Raw genomic sequence first — 27,182 nt, 5'->3', positions numbered from 1 at the left:
ATCCTGACATTCAGGAGAACCAGAGTACAGAGCAGGAGGAGCCACCTGCTGTGGCCCAGCAAGGTGCACTGTATTCGGGCACACGCTCCGCTACAGAGGTCTCTGGCAAACCAATGCCGTGTTGCAGGTATTTCAAGTAGATCAATTTTTTTATGCGCTTTATGGGTTTTTTCCCCCCTCGTCAGAGCATTTGGTACAATTAAAACATGAAATGTGTTTTTTTTTTTAAGTAAATGTTTGTTTACAAGTGAGCTCCGAGGACGTCACAACAGGCTGTTAACGTCACAGGCAGAGTGTGCAAATGTGAGTGTGAATGGTTGTTTGTCTATATCAGGGGTGGGCAAACTTTTTGACTCGCGGGCCGCATTGATATGACAAAATTTACGAGGGGGGGGGGGGGGGGGGGGCAGACTATATATTTTACACGTAACAGTCCACCTGGTATTATTGTATCTGTAAAATTGTCATGCAATCTGCTATTATTATTTATTATTTTATATTTATATTTAAATATTTTAAAAATAATAAAATATTATAATAATTACAATAAAATTAAAATAACAATTATTCTATTATTATGTAAAATATGCAAATATAACAATAATATTATATATAATTAATATAATAATTAGCATTAATACAATAATTATAATAATCATAATAGTTCTAATAATAATTATAATAATCTAATAATCTAATAATAATAATAATTATTATTATTATTATGTGCTTGTGTCCCTTTTTTCAGGAGCACTTTGTAAACAACAGACCATGTCAAAAAACTAAATTGATAAAACCATCAAAAGGTTGGCTCAGGCCATGATGCCAGGTTGTATGTTGAGTTTAAATGAAATTCTTTGGAAAGATTGGGCGGGCCGTATTCAAACACTTGGCGGGCCGGATGTGGCCCCCGGGCCGTAGTTTGCCCACCCCTGGTCTATATGTTCCCTGTGATTGGCTGGCGAACAGTCCAGGGTGTACTCTGCCTCTTGCCCGAAGACAGCTGGGATAGGCTCCAGCACCCCCCGCGACCCTCGTGAGGATAAGTGGTAAAAAAATGAATGAATACTTGATAATACTTAAAAATACTTCAAAATACTGAAAAAAAGCAGTATAGTGCACAAGTACCTCCTCAGTAAAGCCGATGTTGCGGAAGCATTCCTGGATGACTTCAAACTGCTCCTTGTAGAGTTTGCTGGAGATGATGTCTTGCATGACTTTACAGTGCGGACTGTCAATGTACCTGCACGTTCACAGACATGAGTTCAGCACTATAACACCTTCACGTCCTTCTTCAGATGCGCCCCCCCCCCCACCTGGGAGCCGTCCTGTCTGGTAATCTGTATGTCTTCAGCTCATCTTGGTGGTAAAGTCCTGCATACATGTAATAAAAAATGTGGAAGTTCTTTTCCCCCCTGAAGGAAAGAAAACAGAATTAGGTTAAAAAAATAAAGATGACGTCGATGAGTTTGAAGGCCGCCTACGTCGCTTGCTTGATGACCCTCGACTTCTCCAGCAGGTACTCGGACATTTTGGCGCCAATGACCGCTCCAGTGGGCGTGAACTTCATCTCCAGGTACTTCCCAAAGCGGCTGGAGTTGTCGTTGATGGCCGTGCAGGCGTTCCCAAAGGCCTCCACAAGAGGGTTCACCTGCAGGATCTTCTCACGCAACGTCCTGTTGTTTGCCTGAGTGCGTCAACATTCAAAATTTGAAATATGTTCATAAAAATCCATAAAAAAACATGACATAAATGTAATGCTTTACCTTTCCTAAGAAGGTAAGATGTTGAACAATCAGATGAGCGCTCTCTGTTTTTCCGGCACCACTTTCTCCACTGATGATGATACACTAAAAAAAATAAAACACACAAATATGCTGATTCGTGACATTCTGAACATACACATAGTTTGGTGGAAATATCTGAACACTCGGAGTACAAAGGATCCCCGCATTCAGCAATCACAATCAAAAAATAATTTGTAATTATTACTATTATTATTATTTATTTCAATATTAATGGCAGACTATTAATTAGTTAATTAATTTAATTAAGAATCAATTACTAGAGTTTTTTTGCAAGCACCTTCGGACTTGATCAGAAATCCATGGCATAAAACATTGTGAAACAAGTCGTGTTGAGGTTTGAGGAATTCCACTTCATTCCACAACATCTTCACCTGATCTTTGCAGAAGGTCACCATGCTTTGGTAGGCTGCATCCGCCGTGGCAAAGATGTGCGGGGGGTTGTCGGCCCTCTTCACACCGTGGTATAGCTTAGAAAACTAACAGGAAGCAAAGAAATATTATGTAAAGTACACTTGAGGATCCAACAGTTGAGGAGGAGAACATCTTGAGGAGGTTCTAAACGGAGCTTCAAAAGGCAAAACGAAGAAACGGCAATGAGCCAAAAGACAATTAAGAAAGCATTCATTCATTCATTTTCTTCCGCTTTTTCCTCACGAGGGTCGCAGGGGGTGCTGGAGCCTATCCCAGCTGTCTTTGGGCGAGAGGCTGGTGGCCAACCAATCACAGGGCACATATAGACAAACAACCATTCACACTCACATTCATACCTATGGACAATTTGGAGTGGCCAATTAACCTAGCATGTTTTTGGAATGTGGGAGGAAACCGGAGTACCCGGAGAAAACCCTCGCATGCACGGGGAGATCATGCAAAACTCCACACAGAGATGGCCGAGGGTGGAATTGAACCCTGGTCTCCTAGCTGTAAGGTCTGCGCGCGAACCACTTGACCGCCGTGCCGTACAAATAGGTTGTAATCTAATGTTGTGAGTAATGAATGCTGCTTTGGACTTGATGATGAATTCACACCTGTGGTGAGTAGATGCTGAGGTTCTGGAAAGGATTGAGCGCAATGAGGATGTCTCCCACGTACGTGTACACTTGCAGCTCATTATAGCGCTTGTGGAGATGGCCGATAATGGTCTCCTGCAGAAAGGAGCGTCGTATCTGTGTCCGATCAATGCACACGGAAATAAACACCTTCAATCTCACCTCGTCCAAGAACTCCAGGTTGACCAGATCATCATCAGGACTTCCTTCTATGATGAGGGTTTTACGAGTATTGATCCGTTCGTGCCTGGAATGTATGAAAGCCAGGACGTGAACATGCTGGAGGATGCTCTTAAATGATCATCAAATGAAGGAACAACACTTTCAACAGGCTGAACTGGAGGTGTGAAGAAGCCATCGCAGTTCTCCCCAGGGGGACACGTGTCCACTTAACAAGAGGTCAGCAGGCGGTGAGTGGAGATCAGAACGTGTAAACACGTTCACGTGACTTAGTAACCACATTAACATTATTGTTCAATTATTTGGTCAAATACAAATTAAACCAACTTTTTAAAAGTTTCTCAAAATAAAGCACCTGAGCATAAACAGAGGGCATTTTTCGTTGTTTTGGGGGTTCTGGGACCCACAAGTGGGGAATTATATTATAGAAGGAAGTTTTCCGTGAACTCCGAGTGCACTAATGAAGAGGCCAACTTGACCTGAGGTTGTTCTTTCGTAACATGTTGTTCGAAATTCCTTAAGTGTGAAGTACACACCTTGCATAAGATCAGGGTCTGAAAAGCCACACGACCGTAAATGGAAGGGATGTCCGCATAAGGAGTAACTTCTGGTAATGCCAATCGTTTGTTGTTTACAAATCTATTGAACTGTTTTTGAATAAACGAGTGGAGCCCTCATTTATATGTTCCTCATTACTACAGATTTTGTATTAATATATTGACTCAGATTTATTAGATTGGTCAGATGTACCCAAATTATTGGGTGTTTGTGTATTCCTTGACCCTCAGTGCCATGACATGTCTCCCTACTGTGTGTGATTGTGTGTGTGTGTGTGTGTGTCTAGTATGGAGGGCGGGAGGTAGGGGCTTTCTCAGTATTTGTTTTTCCTTTTAATTGTGGTAATTGTTTTAATTCTGTAAAGCACTTTGTGTTGCATGTCTTTGCAGGAAAAGTGCTATACAAATAAAGTTGATTTAATTTTGTACAGTGGTGTGAAAAAGTGTTTGCCCCCTTCCTGGCTTTTTTTTTTTTTTCATGTTGTTTCAGATCATCAAACAAATGTAAACATTGGTCAGTGACAACGTGACTGAACACAAAATGCAAAAGTTTTTAAATGAAACTTTTTAGCATTACGGAGTAAAAAAATCCGGCCAACCAAAATGACACCAAGAGCACAATGACGACTCATCCAAGAGGTCACAAAAGACCCCACAACAACAACATCAAAAAAAAAAACTGCAGGCCTCATTTGCCTCAGTTAAGTTCAGTGTTCCAAGTTCAAGTGAGTTCCAAAACCAAAACCACTGTTGAACAAAAAGAACATTAAGACTCTTAAGTCTCAATTTTGCCGGAAAACATCATGATGAAAATAGTCTGGGGTCAAAAGTTTACATTTACCATTACATCTGGTGTAAAAGTAACTACGCATTTCAGAAAAAGAACATCATACCAACAGTAAAATATGGTGGTGGTAGTGTGATGGTCTGGGGATAATTTGGTGCTTCAGGACCTGGAAGACTTGCTGTGATAAATGGAAGCATGAATTCTCCTGAAGGAGAATGCCCGGCCATCTGTTGGTGACCTCCAGCTGAAACCAACTTGGGTTGTGCAGCAGGACAATGATCCAAAAAAACACAGCAGCAAGTCCACCTCTGAATGCATGAAGAAAAACCAAATGAAGACTTTGGAGTGGCCTAGTCCGAGTCCTGACCTGAATCCTATTGAGATGCTGTGGCATGACCTTAAAATAGCTTCAGATAGTTGAATACAAATTATATTTTAATTAATGTAAGAAATGCACTGTAATGTTTCATATATTTGCCCAAATAAAATAAAAAAAATGATTTTTTTGCTGCTTTAATAATAACAGGTTTCAGTTAAAAACTGCATTTTGTGTTCATTGACTAATATTTACATTTGTTTGATCATCTGAAACACATTTAAGTGTGACAAACATGCATAAAAATAAGAAATCAGGAAGTGGCAAACAGTTATTCATACCACTGTAATGTATAATCAAGTTGGAGGTTGCTTGCCTGTGCATTCCCATCCTATTATGAATAGAGCGCATATAAAATATGGAAATGAAGCGCCGGATGGAGTGACTGCTCATCATTCAGTCCCTTCAGAGACATTTTTTTTTTGCCCCAACGCTTTAAACTACAGATCCCAATTTTGCACCTACAGCAGCGACTTTTTAACTTCTCTGCTTCTTTCTTCTTCCTATCTGGAGATATTGTGCTCCCGATCTGTGGCACCAAAGACTAAAAAGCGGGCGAGGTTTAGGTTCTCGCCCTACAAGCTGCTAATCCCATTATCCACTTTCACCGAGGACAGGAATTGAGGGATCAGGCTCAAGGCGGCGGCTGCTGTGCTCTCGGGAGTAAACAGAGCTGGCAACACATCAAAACACTCAGTCAAGGGCAGCCTCGCTCTGCTCCTTCCAATAGCAGGATTTCTTACGTCACAGACAGATGGGAGTCAATCGTCGGCCACATTATTAGGTACACCTGCGCGCTCTAATGAGGTCTCATCGAGCTGTGCCAAAAAATTCTGCTTTTGTGAAGATAATAATCGGATTTTTCAAAAGATATTGATTGTTCAAATAGTTGTTAATTTTTATATGTTGATGTATTGTTTAATATTTGTACATATGTTTGTTATTATGGTTGTTGACGAATTTACTGTTGCTTTTGCTCTCATTTGTGCGCCACACAGTTGAATTAAAAATATTGTAAAAATAAAAATGTCATGAATTGTACTAAAGTACAATTTATGATCTTAGCAACATGCAGGGACAGGGGGGAGAGGGGGGGGGGGGCAAGAAGCAGCTCTCTCTGTAGGTGAACCAGGATGTTCAATATAGACAAACAACCATTCACACTCACATTCATACCTATGGACAATTTGGAGTCAGCTTCTATTATTATTTTCGCAAATAAATCACCTTATCAAATTTGAAAAGCATTTACATAAAAATTGATGTTATGAAAAATTTGTTATTTCTTCTGAAAGCTTTCCATGATCTGGTTTGTCCCCGCCCACAGACTGATTGTCAAATAGAGGATCTTTGACTAGGAGTTTTATTGTAGGTCTTGAAAAACAGCACAGTTCTCCTCTCAGAAGTAGGGCCTTAGACAAACAACCATTCACACTCACATTCATACCTATGGACAATTTGGAGTGGCCAATTAACCTAGCATGTTTTTGGAATGTGGGAGGAAACCGGAGTACCCGGAGAAAACCCACGCATGCACGGGGAGAACATGCAAACTCCACACAGAGATGGCCGAGGGTGGAATTGAACCATGGTCCCCTAGCTGTGAGGTCTGTGCACTAACCACTCGACCGCCTGAAATAATAATAATAAAAAATAATAAATATTTACTCCTATCCCTTAAATCCATCCAGTTATTTTCTATGCCGCCTATCCTCTTTCTCTTTAATCAGATCACTGAAGTGGTTTCATTCTTGGTACTAATGACTAATAACAAGCCCACCACCGCTTATTGGAGACCGGTTAGTCAGCAAAACTATCAGCCACTCTGAATTAGTCACGGTGGGCTAACTTCTCCTTAATCACACGCTGGCGTCCATTACTGCTGCTTCTCATCATCTCAACTCTTGCATGCCAAAAACAGATAAAAGCCTGCCCCCTCCTGGAGGAAGAGTGCAGCATCCGGCTTAGTCATGTTGTTATGTCTACAGCAAGTACATGGAAAATAAAAGAGACTTACTTAGTTTTGGCCGCGCAGCCTACTTCTTGCTGCTCCTTGATGAGCGCCGCCAACTGCTGTCGCAGCGCCACGTCTTTACCGTGGGCCTGCTTGATGAAGGGATGCTCCAGAAGGTGAGTCACGGATGGACGTGCCTCGAAATCCTTGATCAGACACCTTGAGAGCAAAAAAAAAAAAAAAAGACCACACGATTACCTTTCTTCACGCGTGCAAAACGCGGACAAAAAGACCTCAAGTCACCTGAACATCGCAGCAAAAGGATTTGTTGGGATCTGCTCGGACAGACTTTCCACACCAGAGGGTGAGCGCCTTAAAAGTGTGAGGGACTAATCTGGCTGCTGTCGCCATGGCCCCCGAGTCCAAACAAGCCCTGCCAGGGCCCGGCAGCACATCCTATCTGCCGTGTGCAGTGTTTGCCAAAAGTGATGTCACCTTGCGATACACCCGTGTCCCTTTACAGCCTCTACATGTGTACCCGTCCTCTTGTACCTGGCAGTACAACCTGCATGTACTGTACAAATACTTCATTTACATTTCATCTGGGGGACGAAATAAGACATTTAAGGTTGTGCCTACAACATAAATAAAAATGGAAAGTGGTAAATTTGCCTTTGTTGACTTTCGTATTCATTTCGTAAAACAAACATTTTCATTTTTTAGTCCCCTGATCCCACATATGGGATTTATTCATTTATGACCTGCAGTTTTTTTTATTGCCCCCAAATAGAGACTTTTTTGAGTGATTTTTTTTTTTTGTAACAAATTGGACTTTTGGACAAATATTAAAAAAAATTTTGTTAGTGCAAAAATAGGTCATTTTTTTCCAGAGAAAACATAAAGTAATTTATCATTTGTAAATACAAGATAACATTGTGGGCTTGTGATCAGATAGTTGAATTCAAATGTAAATAATGGAAAGTTATATTTTGATTGATGTAAGAAATGCACTGTAATGTTTCATATATTTGCCCAAAAAAAACAAACAAAAAAAAAACGTGTCGGTCAGTCAACATTTTTCATAGATGTTTATGTATTTGTACTTCACTGACAATTCACTGACACTCACATTCATTTTCTACTGCTTATCCTCACGCAGCGGGGTACACCCTGGACTGGTGGCCAGCCAATCACAGAGCACATATAGACAAACAACCATTCACACTCACATTCATACCTATGGACAATTTGGAGTCGCCAATTAACCTAGCATGTTTTTGGAATGTGGGAGGACAAAAACCGGAGTACCCGGAGAAAACTCCACACAGAGATGGCCAAGGGTGGAATTGAACTGGGGTCTCCTAGCTGTGAGGCCTGCGTGCTAACCACTCATCAGCGATTCCTTATTTAAAAATCGAATATTTTGGTAGTTAGAGCATAGAAAAACAGTTTTATTTTTAATATTAAAGCCCCCTAGCAAAGAAACAACACCCCTATAGTTACCTTTTACCCTCCTAATAATAAGAGAAATAAGGCATTTAAGCCGTAAATAAGACTTGTGCTTGTGTGTGTTTCAATAAATGTCTTACAGGTGTGTGGACAGGAAGTGACATCAGGGAGTATTACTATGGTGATGATAATTATTATTAGAGGTGTACAATCAACGTCATACCAATACATCTGATAGCATTAAAAATAGCTCCAATAACCAATCACTTTTAAAAGCCTATGATTACCTGTACTGTGTGGTGAGCAAATCAAGCGCTCAGTTTTTTCTCCTGCCTGTGACGTTAACGGTCTGTCGTAACTTCCCCTGAGCCCACTTGTTTAAAAAGTCCAAACGAGACCTCATTAGCATCACACCGGCTGCTCGGACCATGTGCCCGAATACAGTGCACCTTGCTGGGCCACGGCAGGCGGCTCCCTCCCCCTCTATACTCTGGTTCTCCTGGTAGTAGTCATGTTAGGATATTTGATTAGGTACACTTGGTCACATCCTAATTTGCTCGAGTCCTTCTTACTTCCAGGTGCGCAAAAACTACAGTTGAATCTTAATTTTAAAAAGCAAATATGCATTTCTAGTTGACACTTTTATGGCGGTATCAATTACAGTAAAGTCTCGTTATATCGATATCGGTTAAAACGAATTACTACTTATTACGATACTATTTTCATTTCCTGGCAAATTTCTAGTCTTTTATGATATAATTAGCTCCGTTAGTACGATACACGGTTATTATGATAATCCGGTTACTAGGATGCCCTTTTCATCTCCCGCCAGCCAATTTGGTCTGCTTATATCGATACAAAAGCAGCTTAAATCAATCTTTGCTTAAGGATTTCAATACCAAAAAAGAACACGGCGAACGGCTGCTTCCAGTCAACTTTATTTTTCACACTTCCACCACCAGAGCACAGCACACACAGCGGAAAACACCCGTCCCTCGCGCCTACCCCTCCGGGTGGCAACACCTTCCCTATCGATAGTTCCGGGGTGAATTATGTCACGGTAATCACTACAGCGTAAGTTTATTTTTATTTACTGTAGTACAAAATTTATTGTAGTACAAAAGTATGCTAGATACGCAATCCATGAACTCAAGGAGAAAATTACATGCCATATCAAAGATCCGCCCACTTTTAATGCAGTTCGGCGCAGGATCGGATATATGGATAGTCCGATTATATCGGTATTTTTTCCGACTCCCGAGAATATCGATATAACGAGACTTTACTGTACTTTGATTTTTGCCAATCACTGGCCATGACTGCTGAGTCACACATGTACAGAGATCCACTGTAATAATAATTAATAATAATACAGTTGGATGTGTTATTTAAAGGTAAAACATTACATATGGTTGCTGTAAAGTAGTCATGTACTGCTTATTGTTGCTTAAATGACAAATACATTGGAAGAGAAACCACCTTTATGCTCTTCATTCACCTGAGCGGCTAAAGACTTGAACAACAGCAAACAGGCGCCAGATAGGAGGGGAAACAACAATCTCATTGAAAGCCCCCCATCTTGGCTTTTCTCTGCTTATTTGTGCTCTCACAGTTAATTCCATGAATTCATTAGTGTCAGGACATTAAGCAGCAGAGAGGCGGGCTGCTATTAGCCGCACCGCGCCGGCACGATTGTGAACACCGAGCCACTCTGTCACACAAGTCAGCCTCCCTGGCTGCACAAGCGCAGACGGCGAGTGATGGATTTATTATTCTGAAAACACACACATACACACACACACACACAGATAGGTTTCACAAATGGCCTGCAGAGCCAGATAAGATTGTCCAGCCTTCCCACATTGAACTCTGCTGGGTTTTGTTTACCGGAGGAGATTAATGGCGAGATGACATCAATCCTACAGAAATGGCTGCAATGACACAGCATAGTGCGAAAAGTATTCAGAATTCTGCGTTTAGTTGGAGGACAACACTCCTTGACGTGGGAATTACTAATCAATAACACACAAAGCAAACAGCCTCTTAAGGCAGACGGCTGATTAGTTTTCATATCATTTCGTCGTAAGTAAAAGTAAGTCTCCACTCCAACGAATCCTATTTGCCCATTGTGGTAGCGAGGTGGATATGAAGGTTATATATTTGGAGCAGCGCCGATGCTGGAAGGTTAACACGATGTAGGAAATGAAAAGTTATCTGCAGGGCTTAGATGGAGAGGATAACTCAGGTGAATGACTTTCTTCCCCTGTGGCAGATTTACTCCAATGAAAAGTCAATAAACACAAAGCCGTGAGCGTTAATCTGCTTGTAAATATCAATGTTAGCCGCCCACTTCTTTACACACGCATTGCTGCTTATGGACCGCGTGCTTATTGGCAAGATTCTATAGGAATAGTCATACATGGTTTTTTTATATACAAATAATGTTAAGAAACATTTTTTTTTTAAACAAACAAATTAAAAATCCAATCAATTAAGTTTTTTTAGGATGAAAAGAGATGGACATTTGACTCAACTAAACGTTCGATTCCGGGCCCGTGGCCCCAACACCCAACCACTGGGTATCCCTATAGTGACCAGTGGCGGGAAAAGCCGAAAGACAAGGAAGGAAGTACTTGTTCTGAACTCCTGTTTTGCTCTGTCCTTGTCCTATCTAGTCTTTTACGCTCAACGTCCTGTCGAGTATTTAATGCATCTTATCGAGTCTTTTCAGCTCCTTTCCTATCTATGCGTCCACATGTCCTTTCTGGTGTTTCATGCTCAATATCCTATCTAGTCTTTTATGCATCCTATCGAGTATTTCCTGCTCAAAGATTAGATAAGACCACTCGGTCTCTGTCCTATTATTCCATGCATCCTATCTAGTCATTTGTGCATCCTATCTAGTATTTCCTGCTCAAAGATTAGATAAGACCACTCGGTCTCTGTCCTATTATTCCATGCATCCTATCTAGTCATTTGTGCATCCTATGTAGTATTTCCTGCTCAAAGATTAGATAAGACCACTCGGTCTCTGTCCTATCTATTATTCCATACATCCTATCTAGTCTTTTATGCATCCTATCGAGTATTTCCTGCTCAAAGATTAGATAAGACCACTCTGTCTCTGTCCTATGTATTATTCCATGCATCCTATCTAGTATTTCCTGTTCAAAGATTAGATAAGACCACTCTGTGTCTGTCCTATGTATTATTCCATGCATCCTATCTAGTCTTTTTTGCATCCTATCGAGTATTTCCTGTTCAAAGATTAGATAAGACCACTCTGTCTCTGTCCTATGTTTTATTCCATGCATCCTATCTAGTCTTTTTTGCATCCTATCTAGTATTTCCTGTTCAAAGATTAGATAAGACCACTCTGTCTCTGTCCTATCTATTATTCCATGCATCCTATCTAGTCTTTTATGCATCCTATCTCGTCTTTCATGCTCAATGTCCTATTCAGTCTTCTCTGCATCCTATCCAGTTGTTCATGTGCAATGTCCTATCTAGTCTTTGAATATAAAAAACTAGATAGGACACCTTAGTATCCGTCCTAGTCTTATCTAGTCTAATCTCGTCTTTCGTGCATCTCTAGACATCTCTTTCCCAATGTCCTGTATAGTATTTAATGTATCCTATCTAGTCTTTAATGTTCAATGTCTAGTCTCATGCTGATAAATTTAGATAGCTAGACAGCTCAGGTCATATCTAGTCTTTCATACATCCTATCCAGTTTTTTATGCTCAAAGACTAGGCAGGATACCTCTCTCTCTCTGGCCTATTTAGTTAGTCTTTGAGCAGAAAGGTCTTCTAAGGCAGCCTGAACAGTCCAGTCACAATGGATGAAATGCCTTTTGAATACAAAGACGTGGATGAATGAGAATATTTACAGTCAGGATAATATTCAATAACTGTATGAAATCTTTTACAAGGTTCATTATAATGACTTCCAAGTCTGAGTATACGTACTATATAACTAATTTCTATGACACTTACTGGCCGATGAAATGACTGAAACTTCTGCACCACTGGTCCGGGTGTCTCAGCGTAGGGGAAGGATTTCTGAAAGAAAAATCCCAATAAAACTAGTATGAGCAATCAGTATCTTCCTGGAGAGACAGCCTAGTTGTCTAAAAATGGCTTCAAATGACATGACAGCAGCGCAGACTCTTCAGTCGGTGACAAACGATGGCTGGCACGCACTCACAGGGACTTTTTGGGAAGGGCTGGTCGCCGTCCAGGTCTGTAAGTGACTCGGTCTGCGCTTGGCAGCCGGCATCTGTGACTGGGAGCTGAAAGTTATGAGCGAGAGGAGAGCGTCTCGCCTCTGTCAGCAGCATTCATGGAGGCCATCTATAACCCGGCCAGCACACTTCAAGTGTCTGCTGACGGCAACAGTAAGGATTTTTATATGATAAAAACGACCAGACTCGGGCCAGCTACATTTCAAGGAAACTACTGTACTCTCTCTGACCATCGCACGCACTTTTAAATGCACTTTCTTTCCCAGTGGCAAAGTACTATACAACATAGACTGGGGGGGTCCAAAGTGTAGCCCGGGGACATTTTCAGCCTGCAGGTAATCCTCTGCATTGCACATAAAGTATCATGGTGTCAGATAGTTTATCAAATATTGACCTACATTGGGTTGCTTTCAGTATTTTTGGCCAGCGATGTGGACTACGGAGAGGTGGCTTGGAAAAACGTGTCATCCGACAGTCAACATTAACGCCCAGTTTGGACTTTTAGGAAAAACAATCAGACTGCACTTCCGGAATAACAAACAAAAAACAGACTGTGTACATATATTTATACTGTTATTCTGTATATCTTTTATTTTTCATTCTTTTTTAATAGATGTGTCTGCACCTACTATACCAAAACAAATTCCTAGTATGTGTTTGATCATACCTGGCAATAAACCTTTTCTGATTCTGATTTAATTAGCGTTAGACGCATATTTAGGTCACTTTTATTGCAAATGTTGATCCAAAAAATCATAGGAGAACAAGAATGTCAAGCTAGCAGGAAGGTATGGAGTGGTAGAAGAAAGCCCTGTGTCAAAAATAGAATTTTTTGTGAAAAACGGGGATCTACTGTACACCAACTGTGCAATGTAATCAATATTGTGTAAGAAAGAGCAACACGCTGTTAGGTATTATTATTATTACACTTTTAGTTTCAGGCTATGGCTCAGTGCCATTGTCAATTTTGGTCATTTTTGAAAAGAATAAAAAATATCAGACTTTTTGTAAGACCGTGAATGCCTCCTGGCTGAGTTCTGACTGGTGATTGGATGAGTGCAAGGAAGGGAGAGGGAGATGATGTTCGCCTGCCTGCGTTCCGTTAGGAAGTGACAGCTAACCAATGATATACCCCCCCCCCCTCCCCAAAAGAAAGATCTTAGAAGAAAAGACTGGAATTCTGCACAGACAACAAGTGCTGATATGAGGTGAGAAATTACCAAACAACCCAAAAATGTTGAAGGACATTTTCAAAACAAACACTGGATATGAAAATAATACTGAAAATGGCTCCTTTGATAGTAAAGGTTGCCGACCCCTGGCTAATAGCTTCTGATAGAGGGCCGTCTTGACACACACACTCACATAGCACAATCCGATTTGCACAATACATACACTCACACAGCACAATCAGATTTGCACAATACACACACTCACACAGCACAATCCGATTTGCACAATACATACACTCACACAGCACAATCAGATTTGCACAATACATACACTCACATAGCACAATCCGATTTGCACAATACATACACTCACATAGCACAATCAGATTTGCACAATACACTCACATAGCACAATCCAATTTGCACAATACACTCACATAGCACAATCCGATTTGCACAATACATACACTCACATAGCACAATCCGATTTGCACAATACATACACTCACATAGCACAATCCGATTTGCACAATACATACACTCACACAGCACAATCCGATTTGCACAATACATACACTCACATAGCACAATCAGATTTGCACAATACATACACTCACATAGCGCAATCCGATTTGCACAATACACACACTCACACAGCACAATCAGATTTGCACAATACATACACTCACATAGCAAAATCAGATTTGCACAATACACACACTCACACAGCACAATCAGATTTGCACAATACATACACTCACATAGCACAATCAGATTTGCACAATGCATACACTCACATAGCACAATCAAATTTGCACAATACACACACTCACACAGCACAATCAGATTTGCACAATACATACACTCACATAGCAAAATCAGATTTGCACAATACACACACTCACACAGCACAATCAGATTTGCACAATACATACACTCACATAGCACAATCAGATTTGCACAATGCATACACTCAGATAGCACAATCAGATTTGCACAATACATACATACGAAAAATATCGGTAGAGGCAGACACATAAAAGATGTATTATTCTTAACTTTCACTTTCTAGAGGAGCGCGGATCTACCATCTATATTTCTTCCCTCACATGGTTTTCAAAAATAAGTAATACATGATAACTGCTTCTGGTGAATTGGCCAGCCAATCACAGGGCACATATAGACAAACAACCATTCACACTCACATTCATACCTATGGACAATTTAACCTAACATGTTTATGGAATGTGGGAGGAAACCCACGCATGCACAGTCCACACAGAGATTTGAACCCAGATTGTTCCACTGACCTCTAATGCAAAATCTATTTATTTTCTACTTTCCCATCACCTCCAATGTGTTCTTTTCCAACGCCGCAATCAAACTGGCATCATCCAGAATGAAAAGTGTCCCCGAACAAATCACAGGGAGACACAATCACACATCCTTCCGCTGCACTGGCTCATCTTTGGGAGCATGTTAGGCAAGAAAATCTGTCATTTTACACAGCTCTCTGCGATAAAGGATTCAGGCAGCCAATCCTTTCCAAAGTGCAGATCAAAGCCGCAAAGTGACTGCTTGAATGCAAGCTCTAATGTGAGCCCGAAGACATGTTCTCGCCTTGATGTGCTACCACACTGCTTATGCATGACTATGCCAATATAGAAACACACACACACTGATAATACTCTCAAGTGTGCTTATTGTGCTGTTTTTCTTTCTTTTTTTTTTTTTTTTAGCTTTGAGTAGTGGTGAGAGTGCAGGCTCATAATGTAAACACAAATGGCTTATTCAAATCACGGGCCGGGCAGAGCTCCGACTGTCAAAAGGCTCCTCGGAATGGATTGAAGGGAAATCAGAGAGGTGTCAACGGCACGTCACAGTCAGCATTAAGCCACGGAGAAAGACAAAAAATGAGGCCAAAGAAATGTTTGAGTGCAATACTCACACGTACGAACGCAGCATTCATAATCCTCCACATCCCGTAGAATGTTATCTACTGCTGTGGAATTGTGGCATCCGATTCAGCTTTAAATGTTCCACTTAAGATGATGTCACAACCGGTCAACGTGCTCCTAGTGGTTACCTAGTGGTTAGCACGCAGGCCTCACAGCTAGGAGACCCGAGTTCAATTCCACCCTCGAGTTTGCATGTTCTCCCCGTGCATGCGTGGGTTTTCTCCGGGTACTCCGGTTTCCTCCCACATTCCAAAAACATGCTAGGTTAATTGGCCACTCCAAATTGTCCATAGGTATGAATGTGAGTGTGAATGGTTGTTTGTCTATATGTGCCCTGTGATTGGCTGGCCACCAGTCCCTGTATGTGTATGCGAGTTCCTTGCAGATTTTCACCATTTGCTGGTGGTCAGGGATCAGGGATCTACTGTATACAAACGGGTAATTTGCACGGGGGATAGATCCAGCCAATATAGCCCCCCCCCCCAATATATCCCATTGCAACTATGATGCGTTCTGCTGACTGCAAGTGCAAAATCCCAATGCCTGAGGAAAAAAAAAGCATACACCTGTACCAAATTATCATGTACTTATGAATTATTAGCTACTTACAGTGAATTAGTTGCTTTTTATGTGGAAAGAAATTGCCTATTTTTGAAGAAAACATTTTTTTTACCAAAATGCTACAAATTTGTGAATGGTGAATATGCATGCATCTAAAATCCACTTCCTAATGGCTGTTACTGAACTGATAAAACATATATTTTTATGGCACACTTATTTGCAATAAGAAGAATGACATTTGTTTGGTAGCGTGTAATATTTGTGGACAAGTCAGGACCCCCTCCTACGTTGCTTTGACGCATATTTGTGACTGCTGATTCTACTACCACAGTAAGTACAGTTGGAACAGGAAGTTCATTGTTCACTGATGCTCGTTTGTGTGACTTTATTTCTGTCTTGAACGTTGTATGCATTGTTAATTATGTGGCTAATATTTTCCCAGGATCAACCTTGGACAACTTTGCCCCCAAACCTTTACACAACATCACACACACACACACACACACACAGACACAGACACTGCAGCTTGATGTTGCATGGACAATGCGAGGCGGCGCACCGTAGAGAAAATTGACTCGCGATATTAACCTTGTGCATATTAAATATCACAGGCCATCTTTGTATTTGTAATTAATTTTACAACTTTCCCCTCTGACATGCTCCATTAGCTTCCCTCATGGACGTGAGGAGGAGCTCTCATCTGTCAATTACGCTGCGCCGCACTCAATTCATCACAGGAAATAGACAGGAAATGGAGAGAAAGGTTTTTAGTCACGTTAAAAGCAGACGTAGAGGCGTCCGGGATTCAGTATATACACGCAGAAATCCGCATGTGATAGCGGCTATTCTTCACGTGGCTAATAGTTCAGAAGCATAAAAGGAAGCACCAAGGTGACCCCAGTCGATGGAACCCACCTTTAAGCATTCTTACATAGTATCAGCATTTGGGAGCAAATATGAGTGGAAAAAAAAAAGGGAGGAAAATACAGTCTAGTTTCAACTTGATATAAAATTGGATGTAGTTATTCACAAATTACATTTAATACACTTAATCTGTCCGGAAAACACATTTTTATTGGAAGTAAAGTAAAAACGATATCATCACCACTGATAATTGCCAATATTGGCATTAAAGGGTGATATCGGGTGATATCGGTAACCATCAGTGTGTTGTGACACCCCAAGTAAATAGCACACTGCTTACTGTTTGTTCTTTGGGTGGGTTTTTTTTGGAGCCTTACAGTTATGGAGTATGATTTACTTTTCAGCTGTGATGGTAATACCTTGGATCCCTGCAAATTTTCTGATTTTTGGTCAAAAGACAATATAATTTTCACCAAAAATAGCCCTTTTTTCCACAGAAAACACATCTTATTTACCATATTTTGGTAATATTTTATCATACTGTACATGTACCACTGTTGGAAATCCCACAAATGTTTATGTCTTTAAGCTTCACTGATAATGTTTTGGGTTTTTTTGCACTTTGTTCTCCCGTCCTTGAACGCACCATAGTTGTTGTGACACCCCAAGTAAATAGCACACTACTGTGTGTTCTTTGGGTGTTTTTTTGGAGCCTTACAGTTATGGAGGATGATTTACTTTTAGCTGTGATGGTAATACCTTGGATCCCTGCAAATTTTCTGATTTTTGGTCAAAAGACAATATAATTTTCACCAAAAATAGTCCTTTTTTTCCACAGAAAACACATCTTATTTACTTACATATTGGTAATATTTTATGTAAGGCATACTGTACATGTACAAATCCCACAAAAGTTTATATCTTTAAACTTAACTGATAATGTTTTTTTTTGTTTTGTTTTTTTTGTCTCCCGTCCTTGAACGCACCATAGTTGCTGTGACACCCCAAGTAAATAGCACACTACTGTGTGTTCTTTGGGTGTTTTTTTGGAGCCTTACAGTTATAGAGGATGATTTACTTTTAGCTGTGATGGTAATACCTTGGATCCCTGCAAATTTTCTGATTTTTGGTCAAAAGACAATATAATTTTCACCAAAAATAGTCATTTTTTTCCACAGAAAACACATCTTATTTACTTACATATTGGTAATATTTTATGTAAGGCATACTGTACATGTACCACTGTTGGAAATCCCACAAATGTTTATATCTTTAAACTTAACTGATAATGTTTTTTTTGTTTGTTTGTTTTTTTTGTCTCCCGTCCTTGAACGCACCATAGTTGCTGCGACACCCAAAAGTGACTCTCATTCATTCAGTAGCTCTAATCAGTGAAATGTGTTTGCTACAATGAGTGCGGGAGACATACACGGGGATGAAACCTGGATTGTGTCACCGTTTACTGCAAATGTTGATCCAAAATCAGAGGAGAAAGTCAAAGTCAAGTTAGCAGAAGGAGGTTTTGGAGGGAGAGAAGCGAGCCGTGTGTCAAAAACAGACATTTTTACGGGCATATTAATTTTTTATTTTTTTTTTCACCATTGGCTGGTGGTCCGGCTCATAACCCCCGCAAAAAATGCAGCTCTACTGCGCACATGAAATTTCAACATACTAATGTAATTTAGTCCATCCATTCCAGCGGTATTATAAACGACTAATGTGGGAGCGACTGATGATTACAATATATTTTTATTGACGTACCGTAGCTTTAAGATGAAACGCCACCGCGCTGTTAAAAGCCGTGTATATCTTTCAAGTATATGACAATCTATAAGTCGCGTGCGTCCATGAAGAATGTGAGAGAAGATGAACGTGACAGTGAAATCTGTCTTGTGGAAAGACATAAACGCCTGCAACAGTGAAAGACAACAATGACCCGTGGGGGTTCTTCCGCCATGTTTTCATGCTTCTAAAAGCAGCACCCAAGGACATGAATATGTGAATATCTTGTAAAGCATTGGATAGAAAAAAAAAAGTTTACATCATTAAAAGCTGTAAAGATGAATTCCTCTCAGTTGGCCATAAATCACCTGCAGCAGCAATCAGGCTCAAAGGTGGAACACATTTCCCTATTTGGAACGTCATTCACACCCCCGTCATCGTTTACCGCTGATTCCCCCGCCATCACGCCTGCTGTGACGCAGTGACGGCAAAATATATTTGAGATAAATGACATGTTAACGGAATCATTTCATGGTTCAACACGTTGCCGGTGATTTATGCCGCCACCGTCTTCCGCAAGGCCCGCCGTTTCCCCGCTAAAGGGCAAAGTATCTATTTGGATTCAAGCAGGGACGAAGAAGTAAGACGTATATTTCTCTAGCTAATAATAGCTTTATGTCTTAAATGTCTTATTTTCCCTCAAAAAAATCAACTATGTTGGCTAATATAATAAAAAATAATAATAAGACATAAAGATAAGACATAAAGATAATAATAGCTTTATGTCTTAAATGTCTTATTTTCCCTCAAAAAATCAACTGTTGGATAATATAATAAAAAAATAATAATAATACATAAAGATAAGACATAAAGCTAATAATAGCTTTAGGTCTTAAATGTCTTATTTTCCCTAAAAAAACAACTATGTTGGATAATATAATAAAAAATAATAATAATGCATAAAGACATAAAGCTAATAATAGCTTTATGTCTTAAATGTCTTATTTTCCCTCAAAAAAATCAACTATGTTGGATAATATAATAAAAATAATAATAATAAGACATAAAGATAATACATAAATCTAATAATAGCTTTATGTCTTAAATGTCTTTTTTCCCTCAAAAATTCAACTATGTTGGATAATATAATAAAAAATAATAAGACATAAAAATAAGACATAAAGCTAATAATAGCTTTATGTCTTAAATGTCTTATTTTCCCTAAAAAAATCAACTATGTTGGATAATATAATAAAAATAATAATAATAAGACATAAAGATAAGACATAAAGCTAATAGCTTTATGTCTTGAATGTCTTTTTTCCCTCAAAAAATCAACTATGTTGGATAATATGAGTGTAAAGGTGACTCTAGGGGTGTTATTTCATGTCTAGAGGGCTCTGATAATGTTAAATTTTGAAGTATTCTATGCTCTAACTACAAAAATGTACTCATCACAGACGAGCCTGGAATCAAAAAAAGCATGATGATGTGATGTGGTATTTCATCAACTATGTTGGATAATATGAGTGTAAAGGTGACTCTAGGGGTGTTATTTCATGTCTAGAGGGCTCTGATAATGTTAAATTTTGAAGTATTCTATGCTCTAACTACAAAAATGTACTCATCACAGACGAGCCTGGAATCAAAAAAAGCATGATGATGTGATGTGGTATTTCTGGTAGAGCAGCTACTCTCTAATTGTGCTTTCTCCCACTCGTGGGTTGGAATGCATGACAGATGTCCATTGGGGATACGTGGTGGTTGTCAAATGTGGACTGCTTAGCAGACTTCCATGAAAGGTTTGGTTCACATCCAAGATTTTTCATTGATCACAGTGCAAAGGCTGCATCACAGAAGGGAGACATCACCGCCACCTGCAGGACAAAAGGGGTGTGGCTGGGCAGCGTGGAGGCCCCACTGGTCTTTGCTTTGTGGAGCATAGACGTGTTTGCATACAGCAGGGAGGAAGGTGACAGCCTATTGTTTATATTGTTGGTGGGTGAATGACGCTGATTACCCATGCTAATATGCTAATTGCAATCAAGACATTGCCAAATAATGGTGGTGGTGGGGGGCACAATTGTACTGGTAACTAACTGGTAAAGTCAACCACACTCTGGAGTATCATCAGACATAACAAAGGGTGTCAAAGTGGAACTGTTACACCAGGGTCCCAACCACTAGGGGGGGGTTTAGAGAGTTACTTATATATTATTACTTATTTCTATTGAAAAGAATAGAACTATATATATTGATAATATTACATTATATATAATACAGAATAGGGTGGCACACAGCTAGGAGACCAGGGTTCAATTCCACCCTCGGCCATCTCTGTGTGGAGTTTGCATGTTCTCCCCGTGCATGCGTGGGTTTTCTCCGGGTACTCCGGTTTCCTCCCACATTCCAAAAACATGCTAGGTTAATTGGCCACTCCAAATTGTCCATAGGTATGAATGTGAGTGTGAATGGTTGTTTGTCTATATGTGTCCTGTGATTGGCTGGCGACCAGTCCAGGGTGTACCCTGCCTTTCGCCCGAAGACAGCTGGGATAGGCTCCAGCACCCCCAAGACCCTCGTGAGGAAAAAGCGGTAGAAAATGAATGAATGAAAGTTATGTTATAAAAAACACAATTGTGGTGCATTCAAGGACCATGGAATAAAGTGCAAAATAGCCTGCTCGTAATGTTAAAAAGCAAAGTCGTTTTTTTATTTTGTGCGTGTGTGGAGGAGGCCCTTCACGATGATGATTATGTTGGGGGGGGGGGGGGCGGGGGGGCAGAGGTTGACATTACGCTGCTGAACATAACCATCTCCAACAAGGAATACTGCATTCATTCTTAGGCCAAACACAAAAGTAGCAAGCAACGTCTAAGCGCCACCTTCAGCTGCAGGCCGAGGGCTCCCTCTGGTGGTCTTACCTTGGGATCTTGAAGAGGGCTTTCACGGGGTGCATCTCGGCCAGTGGGGGGTCTCCATCAGCCAGCTCGATGGCCGTGATGCCCAGAGACCACACATCACAGCGGGCGTCATATGAGTAGTCGTACTGCTGCTCACAAGCGATGACCTATGAACGCAGCACATGGATTACTGTACATAATAATATTAGATATAATAATATTATTCCTATATTATATCCTACACTCAGACACAGTATGAAGGCACTGAAACAAACCGTAAGGTCTCACATATAATAATAATATTATTATTACTAATAATATTATAAGAAACAAACAAAACAAAATAAAGGTGTCAGTTCTGGAAACTAAGCTTTGGGGAAAACTTATAATATAATAGAAATAAAGTCAAAATATTATGAGAGTAAAATTATTATATTAAACAAAGACAGTTTAAGAAGAAAGTTGAAATAGTTGGAATATTAAAAAACAGCAGTAATTATTATTATTTATTCTGCTGAATAAAGACCATAAAACCATAATTGAACCAGAAGAAACACATAATGTTATGAGGACAAATAATGTCATTATAGCAGAATATATTTGAAATAGTAAGAAAAAATTATTGAAAAAAATTGAAAATAGTCTAAATAACTGTAAAAAAAAATAATTAATGGGGAACCTATGGACCCGCCCCCCCCCCCCCATACAAGAAGATGAAGCATTGAGGTGCATGTTTAACAATGAATTTATGAACTCCCTTGACTCTTGCTTGCTATATTTCCATTTGTAAAAAATGACTGAAAGCCGGAGCATTGATGATTAAGTGTGCACTGCTGGCTTTGAGGAGGGGTTGGTTGGGGGGGGGCAGTTCAGTGGATTTCTCAGTCAATAATTATAATTGACACCATATTACACAGCCCAGTTTATTCTAATTGCCCCCGAGGTGCTTTTTATTCCAGCCCAATCATTGCAGCTCATTTTCTGCCACGGAGAAAGCGGCGGCCGCAGTCTCCCAGCTATTAACCTTGAGACGACCTTTAGAGCGCCTCCCGTGGAGGGGAATACATAATGACGCAGGGGAGCGGCGCACGGAAATAGCTCAACCCCCCACTTCTCTCTCTTTGTAACGTCTACGTCAGACGCTTTCACGAAGCGCTAAAAAGGACGGGAATGTGTCTGACCTCAGGGGCCATCCAAAACGGGGTGCCCACCGATGTGTTCCTTCGCAGTCGGGCGCTGGTCAGCTGCGCTGAAACCCCTGAAGAAAAAAAAAACGAGGAGGAAAAATGTTGAAAAAAGGCAGCAGTTCATGAATAAAGTCGGCATGTCATTGACCGCGGCAGCCTGCCAAAGCGGCAACAACAAAAGGCTGCAATTATTTCACATTGTGTAGGACAGATTTTTATCAGCGTGAGTCCACTTCATCTCCAGCACAGCCGGGGACGTCCAAATACCCCGGGGGGACGCTCCCCGCCATTCACAGCAGCCGCGACATAATGCCTTTTCATTAGCAACGGTAGCCTCGGGTTATAAGCACAAACTCCATCATGTTGACAAACTCTGGATTTATTCATAACAGCATCCCATACTCATGTCATCATATGCACAGAAATAATCATTCATACACTCACAAAAATGTCTATTTTTAAATAAAAACTCCTAGCTTGATGTTGGCGTTCTTCTCCTACGTTGCCTCAACATTTGCAATAAAAGTGTGTCGTAATTATGGATGTAAATGAGCAGGGGTTCCCTCCTTTTACAGTGGTGTACCCCTTCAGACATTTGACCTGAACCATGCACCCCCCTACTACCAGGTCCAAAAAGCCCATTTCCCACGGTCACAAGCACTGATATATATAGGTAATATAGGTAAATAATATATATTATACAGGTAAATAATATATATTATATCGGTAAATAGGGCAGCACGGTGGTCGAGTGGTTAGCGCGCAGACCTCACAGCTAGGAGACGTGATGCGAATTGACTGGCTTGACTTGTGGCCGACAGCAGCTCCTGTGCCAAGGAGTCACTAGGTGTCAGTAAATGTTACATTGAGAGAAAATTCCCACCACAGGAAGTATGCTGTCAATCATAACTTGAGAGTCTGTTATGTCTTATATGTCTTATATGTATAAAAGTGATTATAGGGGTGTTACTTCATGTCTAGAGGGCTCTACTAATGTTAAAAAGCATATTTAGAGGGTTGTAGACAGGTTTTCTATGCTCTAATTAGCGAAATATTACATTTATAAATAACGAATCCTACTATGCAGAAATTCACTTATCACAGTTGGGTCTGGGGCTAATAACCGTGATAAACGAGGGATTATTGTACAGTCGAGCCACGCTTTTCACAAGGGTTGAATAATAACTTTATTAATAACTCTTGATACTTTTAACTAATTAATATCGGCGGCACGGCGGTCGAGTGGTTAGCGCGCAGACCTCACAGCTAGGAGACAAGGGTTCAATTCCACCCTCGGCCATCTCTGTGTGGAGTTTGCATGTTCTCCCCCTTCCATGCGTGGGTTTTCTCCGGGTACTCCGGTTTCCTCCCACATTCCAAAAACATGCTAGGTTAATTAGCGACTCCAAATTGTCCATAGGTATGAATGTGAGTGTGAATGGTTGTTTGTCTATATGTGCCCTGTGATTGGCTGGCCACCAGTCCAGGGTGTACCCCGCCTCTCGCCCAAAGACAGCTGGGATAGGCTCCAGCACCCCCCACGACCCTCATGAGGAAAAGCGGTAGAAAATGAATGAATGAATGAATGAATAGTTTGCAGTAGCGTGGAACTGCCTGCTTTATATGGAGGTGTGTATTATTTTACACAGCTCCTGCACTTAGACTAAATATGGTATCAGTGTTACAAGGATTACATGCTGGTTTTACATCTAAAAAAACAAAATTCTGTATGTATAGAGGAGAAGCAGCTGTAAAAATGGCATAAATACCAAAATCCACCAGTTTGACCCCTCCCTCAGTCGTCAGGAGGATGTTGTTGCCTTTGACATCACGATGGATAATCCTGTTGTTGTGTAAGTGCTGGAGACCCTTAGAAGGAAACAGGAGAACACAGCAGGGTGCCGTCATTGCAGGGGGGGTCCATGCATGCAATACAACAACAGTGTAAAGCAGTGTAAAGCTGTCAGAATGAATGCACGGTGAATCTACACCAGCTCACACCAGCAGCTTACCAGGAGGGCGCTGTACAGGATGTACGCTATAACCGGCTCCTGCAGGCGTTGGCCTCGCATCAGCAGCCCTTTGATCAGCTCTGTCACGGAACCGCCATTGCACAGCTGAGGAAGAGGAAAAAACAGCGACTTAGCGTCACTTGGGATTCGTGTCTTACACCCGGGTTCCGCACATTTTTTATTGGCTTGTGGAACATTGTAAAACAATTAAATCTAACAAGAAAAATACAAAAATAAATCAAAATATTAAGCAAAAACCCATTGTAATCTAATGAGAAAAGGTTTGAGAGAATAACATCTATACATTTTAATATCATAATATATATGTACATAAAATAACTCCATTTTAGAAGCGTAAAGTTTAATTAAAAAAAGTAATAATAACAAACAAAACAACACATGAAGCTGTCATTACTGGAACATTTGGTTGTGGAAAAAGTTCTAATGTTACATGAGTAAATAAAAAATAAAGTCCTACTTATGAGAAGAACATTTATAAGAAGAAATAGTTGGGAAATTAAAAACTAAATAGCAGAAATGGGAAAAAAACAGCTGTAATTTTATCAGCATAAACTCAAAATATTAAAATAATTTTAAATTAAATTAAAAGTATTTTTGAAAAGTAATTATCGTTGTAGTTCCACATCGAGTTGAAAAAAAACTCATTTCCATCTGCGATTAAATTGCAAGTTAATTATCGACAAATGTGATTAATCGTGACCAAATATTTTAATCGATTGACAGCCGTAATTCTAACACGAAAAAAGGCACAATTTTAGCTGAATATGAGGAAAAATAATATTGTATAGTTGAAATAGAAAAAATATATTTTTTCAAGTCATAAACAAACCAAACACAATAAAATTGTCATTTTTGAAAATTATGTTGGAGAAAAAGTAAACTAAATAATATGAAAAGAAAAGATATGATAATACTATCGACGGAGAAAGTTGGCATTTTTGGAAAATTACCAAAAAAATGAAGAGTGAAGTTGACATGAATGATATATTTTTTATTTATATGACAAAGCTGACACGTAGTTTTTCCCTGACATATATCTAACATCTTAGCATATCTACATGTGTTCCTTTACAACATATCAAATGTGAACCCAATTTGAGTTCAAGCATGACAAGAAATAAAAGAAGGCCGAAAGGCAGCACTAACCTCCAGCACCAGCCACAGTTGACCCCCCGACATATTTTCCGACTTGTAAAACATGCCGTAAAACTTCACCACGTTGGGATGGTTGGACAGCGACCTCAAGATGTTGTATTCCGCCTCGATCTCCTCATCCACGTCCTTCACAAACACACAAGAGCGTCAGCGCCCTGAGGTGTCCCTCGCGTTTATTTATTTCCACTGCATCGTCTGGCTTGCTGCTTGAAGGGAAAAGCAAAGCCACACTGTGTTGGATCATCTATTACTACTGCTGGTGAAAGCGCTATGTACTGCTATTTGAACTGGACCTCATAGAAGTAGTACAGTAATAAAATATAAATATATCACGGTTTGGAATTAATTCATGAATACGTTATGTCTGTTTCATGGTAGATTATGCTCGCTTATTCATCAAAAGATATTGAAATACCAGCGATAAGACGTATTCTGGTCACTAGGAGACAGTAGTGACACAAAACATTGAGACATTAGCTTACCGTACATTACCTTATCACCCATGGCTTATCCCACATGATAGAACTTTAAAAAAGTTATCCTCTCATTTTGTGTGGAAGTGGTATTTTTAGGCTTTTTAAGGTGAGAAGAAATAAATTGGAGGCTAACTGGTTAGCTTGCTAGCTAGCAGCCGTCTCAAGTCCCAGTACCATAAGAGTTGAACAATGTTGCAAACAAAGTCTAATAATATTAATATTATTATCAATAGTAATAATAATAATAATAATAATAATAACATTATTATTAATATTAATAATATTAATAATAATATAATACATTAATATTAATAATATCAATAATAATAGTAATATCAATATTCTTCTTCTTCCTCTTCTTCTTATTATTCTTATTATTCTTATTATTCTTATTATTCTTATTATTCTTATTATTCTTATTATTCTTATTAAAAATAAAAATAAAAATAAAAATAAAAATAAAAATAAAAATAAAAATAAAAATAAAAATAAAAATAAAAATAAAAATAAAAATAAAAATAAAAATGTTACTAAGTAGTGAATGAAAGTGTGCGTCAGAGAGCTGGATGTCTGAGTGATATGGTCATCAACGTGTCAGGATGGGATTGCTTCATCTAGTCCACGTCCAGTCTAAGTGGAGGTGTCACACGGTGCGCTGCTGATGCCAGAGACTACTCCGCGCTTCTCACACAGACAAATGAGCAGGTTCCCAGCCACAGCGGGAGCTACCACTACGGAGCAAGGCTA

General features: G+C 39.9%; 1 protein-coding gene across 12 annotated transcripts in view; it reads right to left on the bottom strand.

Moving 5' to 3' along the window:
• Window positions 1–27,182, bottom strand: part of myo3b (myosin IIIB) — a 103,890-nt gene that overhangs the window by 67,630 nt on the left and 9,078 nt on the right. For 9 of the 12 annotated variants that reach the window (XR_013629614.1, XM_078795397.1, XM_078795395.1 and 6 more), the window contains 14 exons: window positions 25,951–26,085; window positions 24,784–24,888; window positions 24,541–24,640; window positions 22,766–22,842; window positions 21,606–21,751; window positions 12,157–12,222; window positions 6,775–6,930; window positions 3,020–3,104; window positions 2,837–2,953; window positions 2,180–2,284; window positions 1,767–1,850; window positions 1,485–1,687; window positions 1,317–1,415; window positions 1,129–1,243 (listed from right to left, as the gene is read on the bottom strand). Coding sequence is in view for 11 of the 12 variants with exons in the window: in XM_078795397.1 (XP_078651523.1) it covers window positions 1,129–1,243; window positions 1,317–1,415; window positions 1,485–1,687; window positions 1,767–1,850; window positions 2,180–2,284; window positions 2,837–2,953; window positions 3,020–3,104; window positions 6,775–6,930; window positions 12,157–12,222; window positions 21,606–21,751; window positions 22,766–22,842; window positions 24,541–24,640; window positions 24,784–24,888; window positions 25,951–26,085 (1,593 nt within the window). In the remaining variant the exon portion in view is untranslated. Of the gene's footprint in view, window positions 1–1,128; window positions 1,244–1,316; window positions 1,416–1,484; window positions 1,688–1,766; window positions 1,851–2,179; window positions 2,285–2,836; window positions 2,954–3,019; window positions 3,105–6,774; window positions 6,931–7,014; window positions 7,375–12,156; window positions 12,223–21,601; window positions 21,752–22,765; window positions 22,843–24,540; window positions 24,641–24,783; window positions 24,889–25,950; window positions 26,086–27,182 lie in introns of those variants that run through there. The other 3 variants (XM_078795394.1, XM_058081553.2, XM_078795399.1) reach the window with 3 other exon arrangements.

The sequence above is a fragment of the Doryrhamphus excisus genome, linkage group LG12 (genome assembly GCF_037039965.1).
Source record: "Doryrhamphus excisus strain RoL-2023G ecotype Guam linkage group LG12, RoL_Dexc_Guam_v1.1, whole genome shotgun sequence".
Lineage (NCBI taxonomy): Eukaryota > Metazoa > Chordata > Actinopteri > Syngnathiformes > Syngnathidae > Doryrhamphus > Doryrhamphus excisus.
The sequence above is the reverse complement of the archived record's forward strand: the minus strand, read 5'-3'. Positions and strand labels throughout refer to the sequence as shown.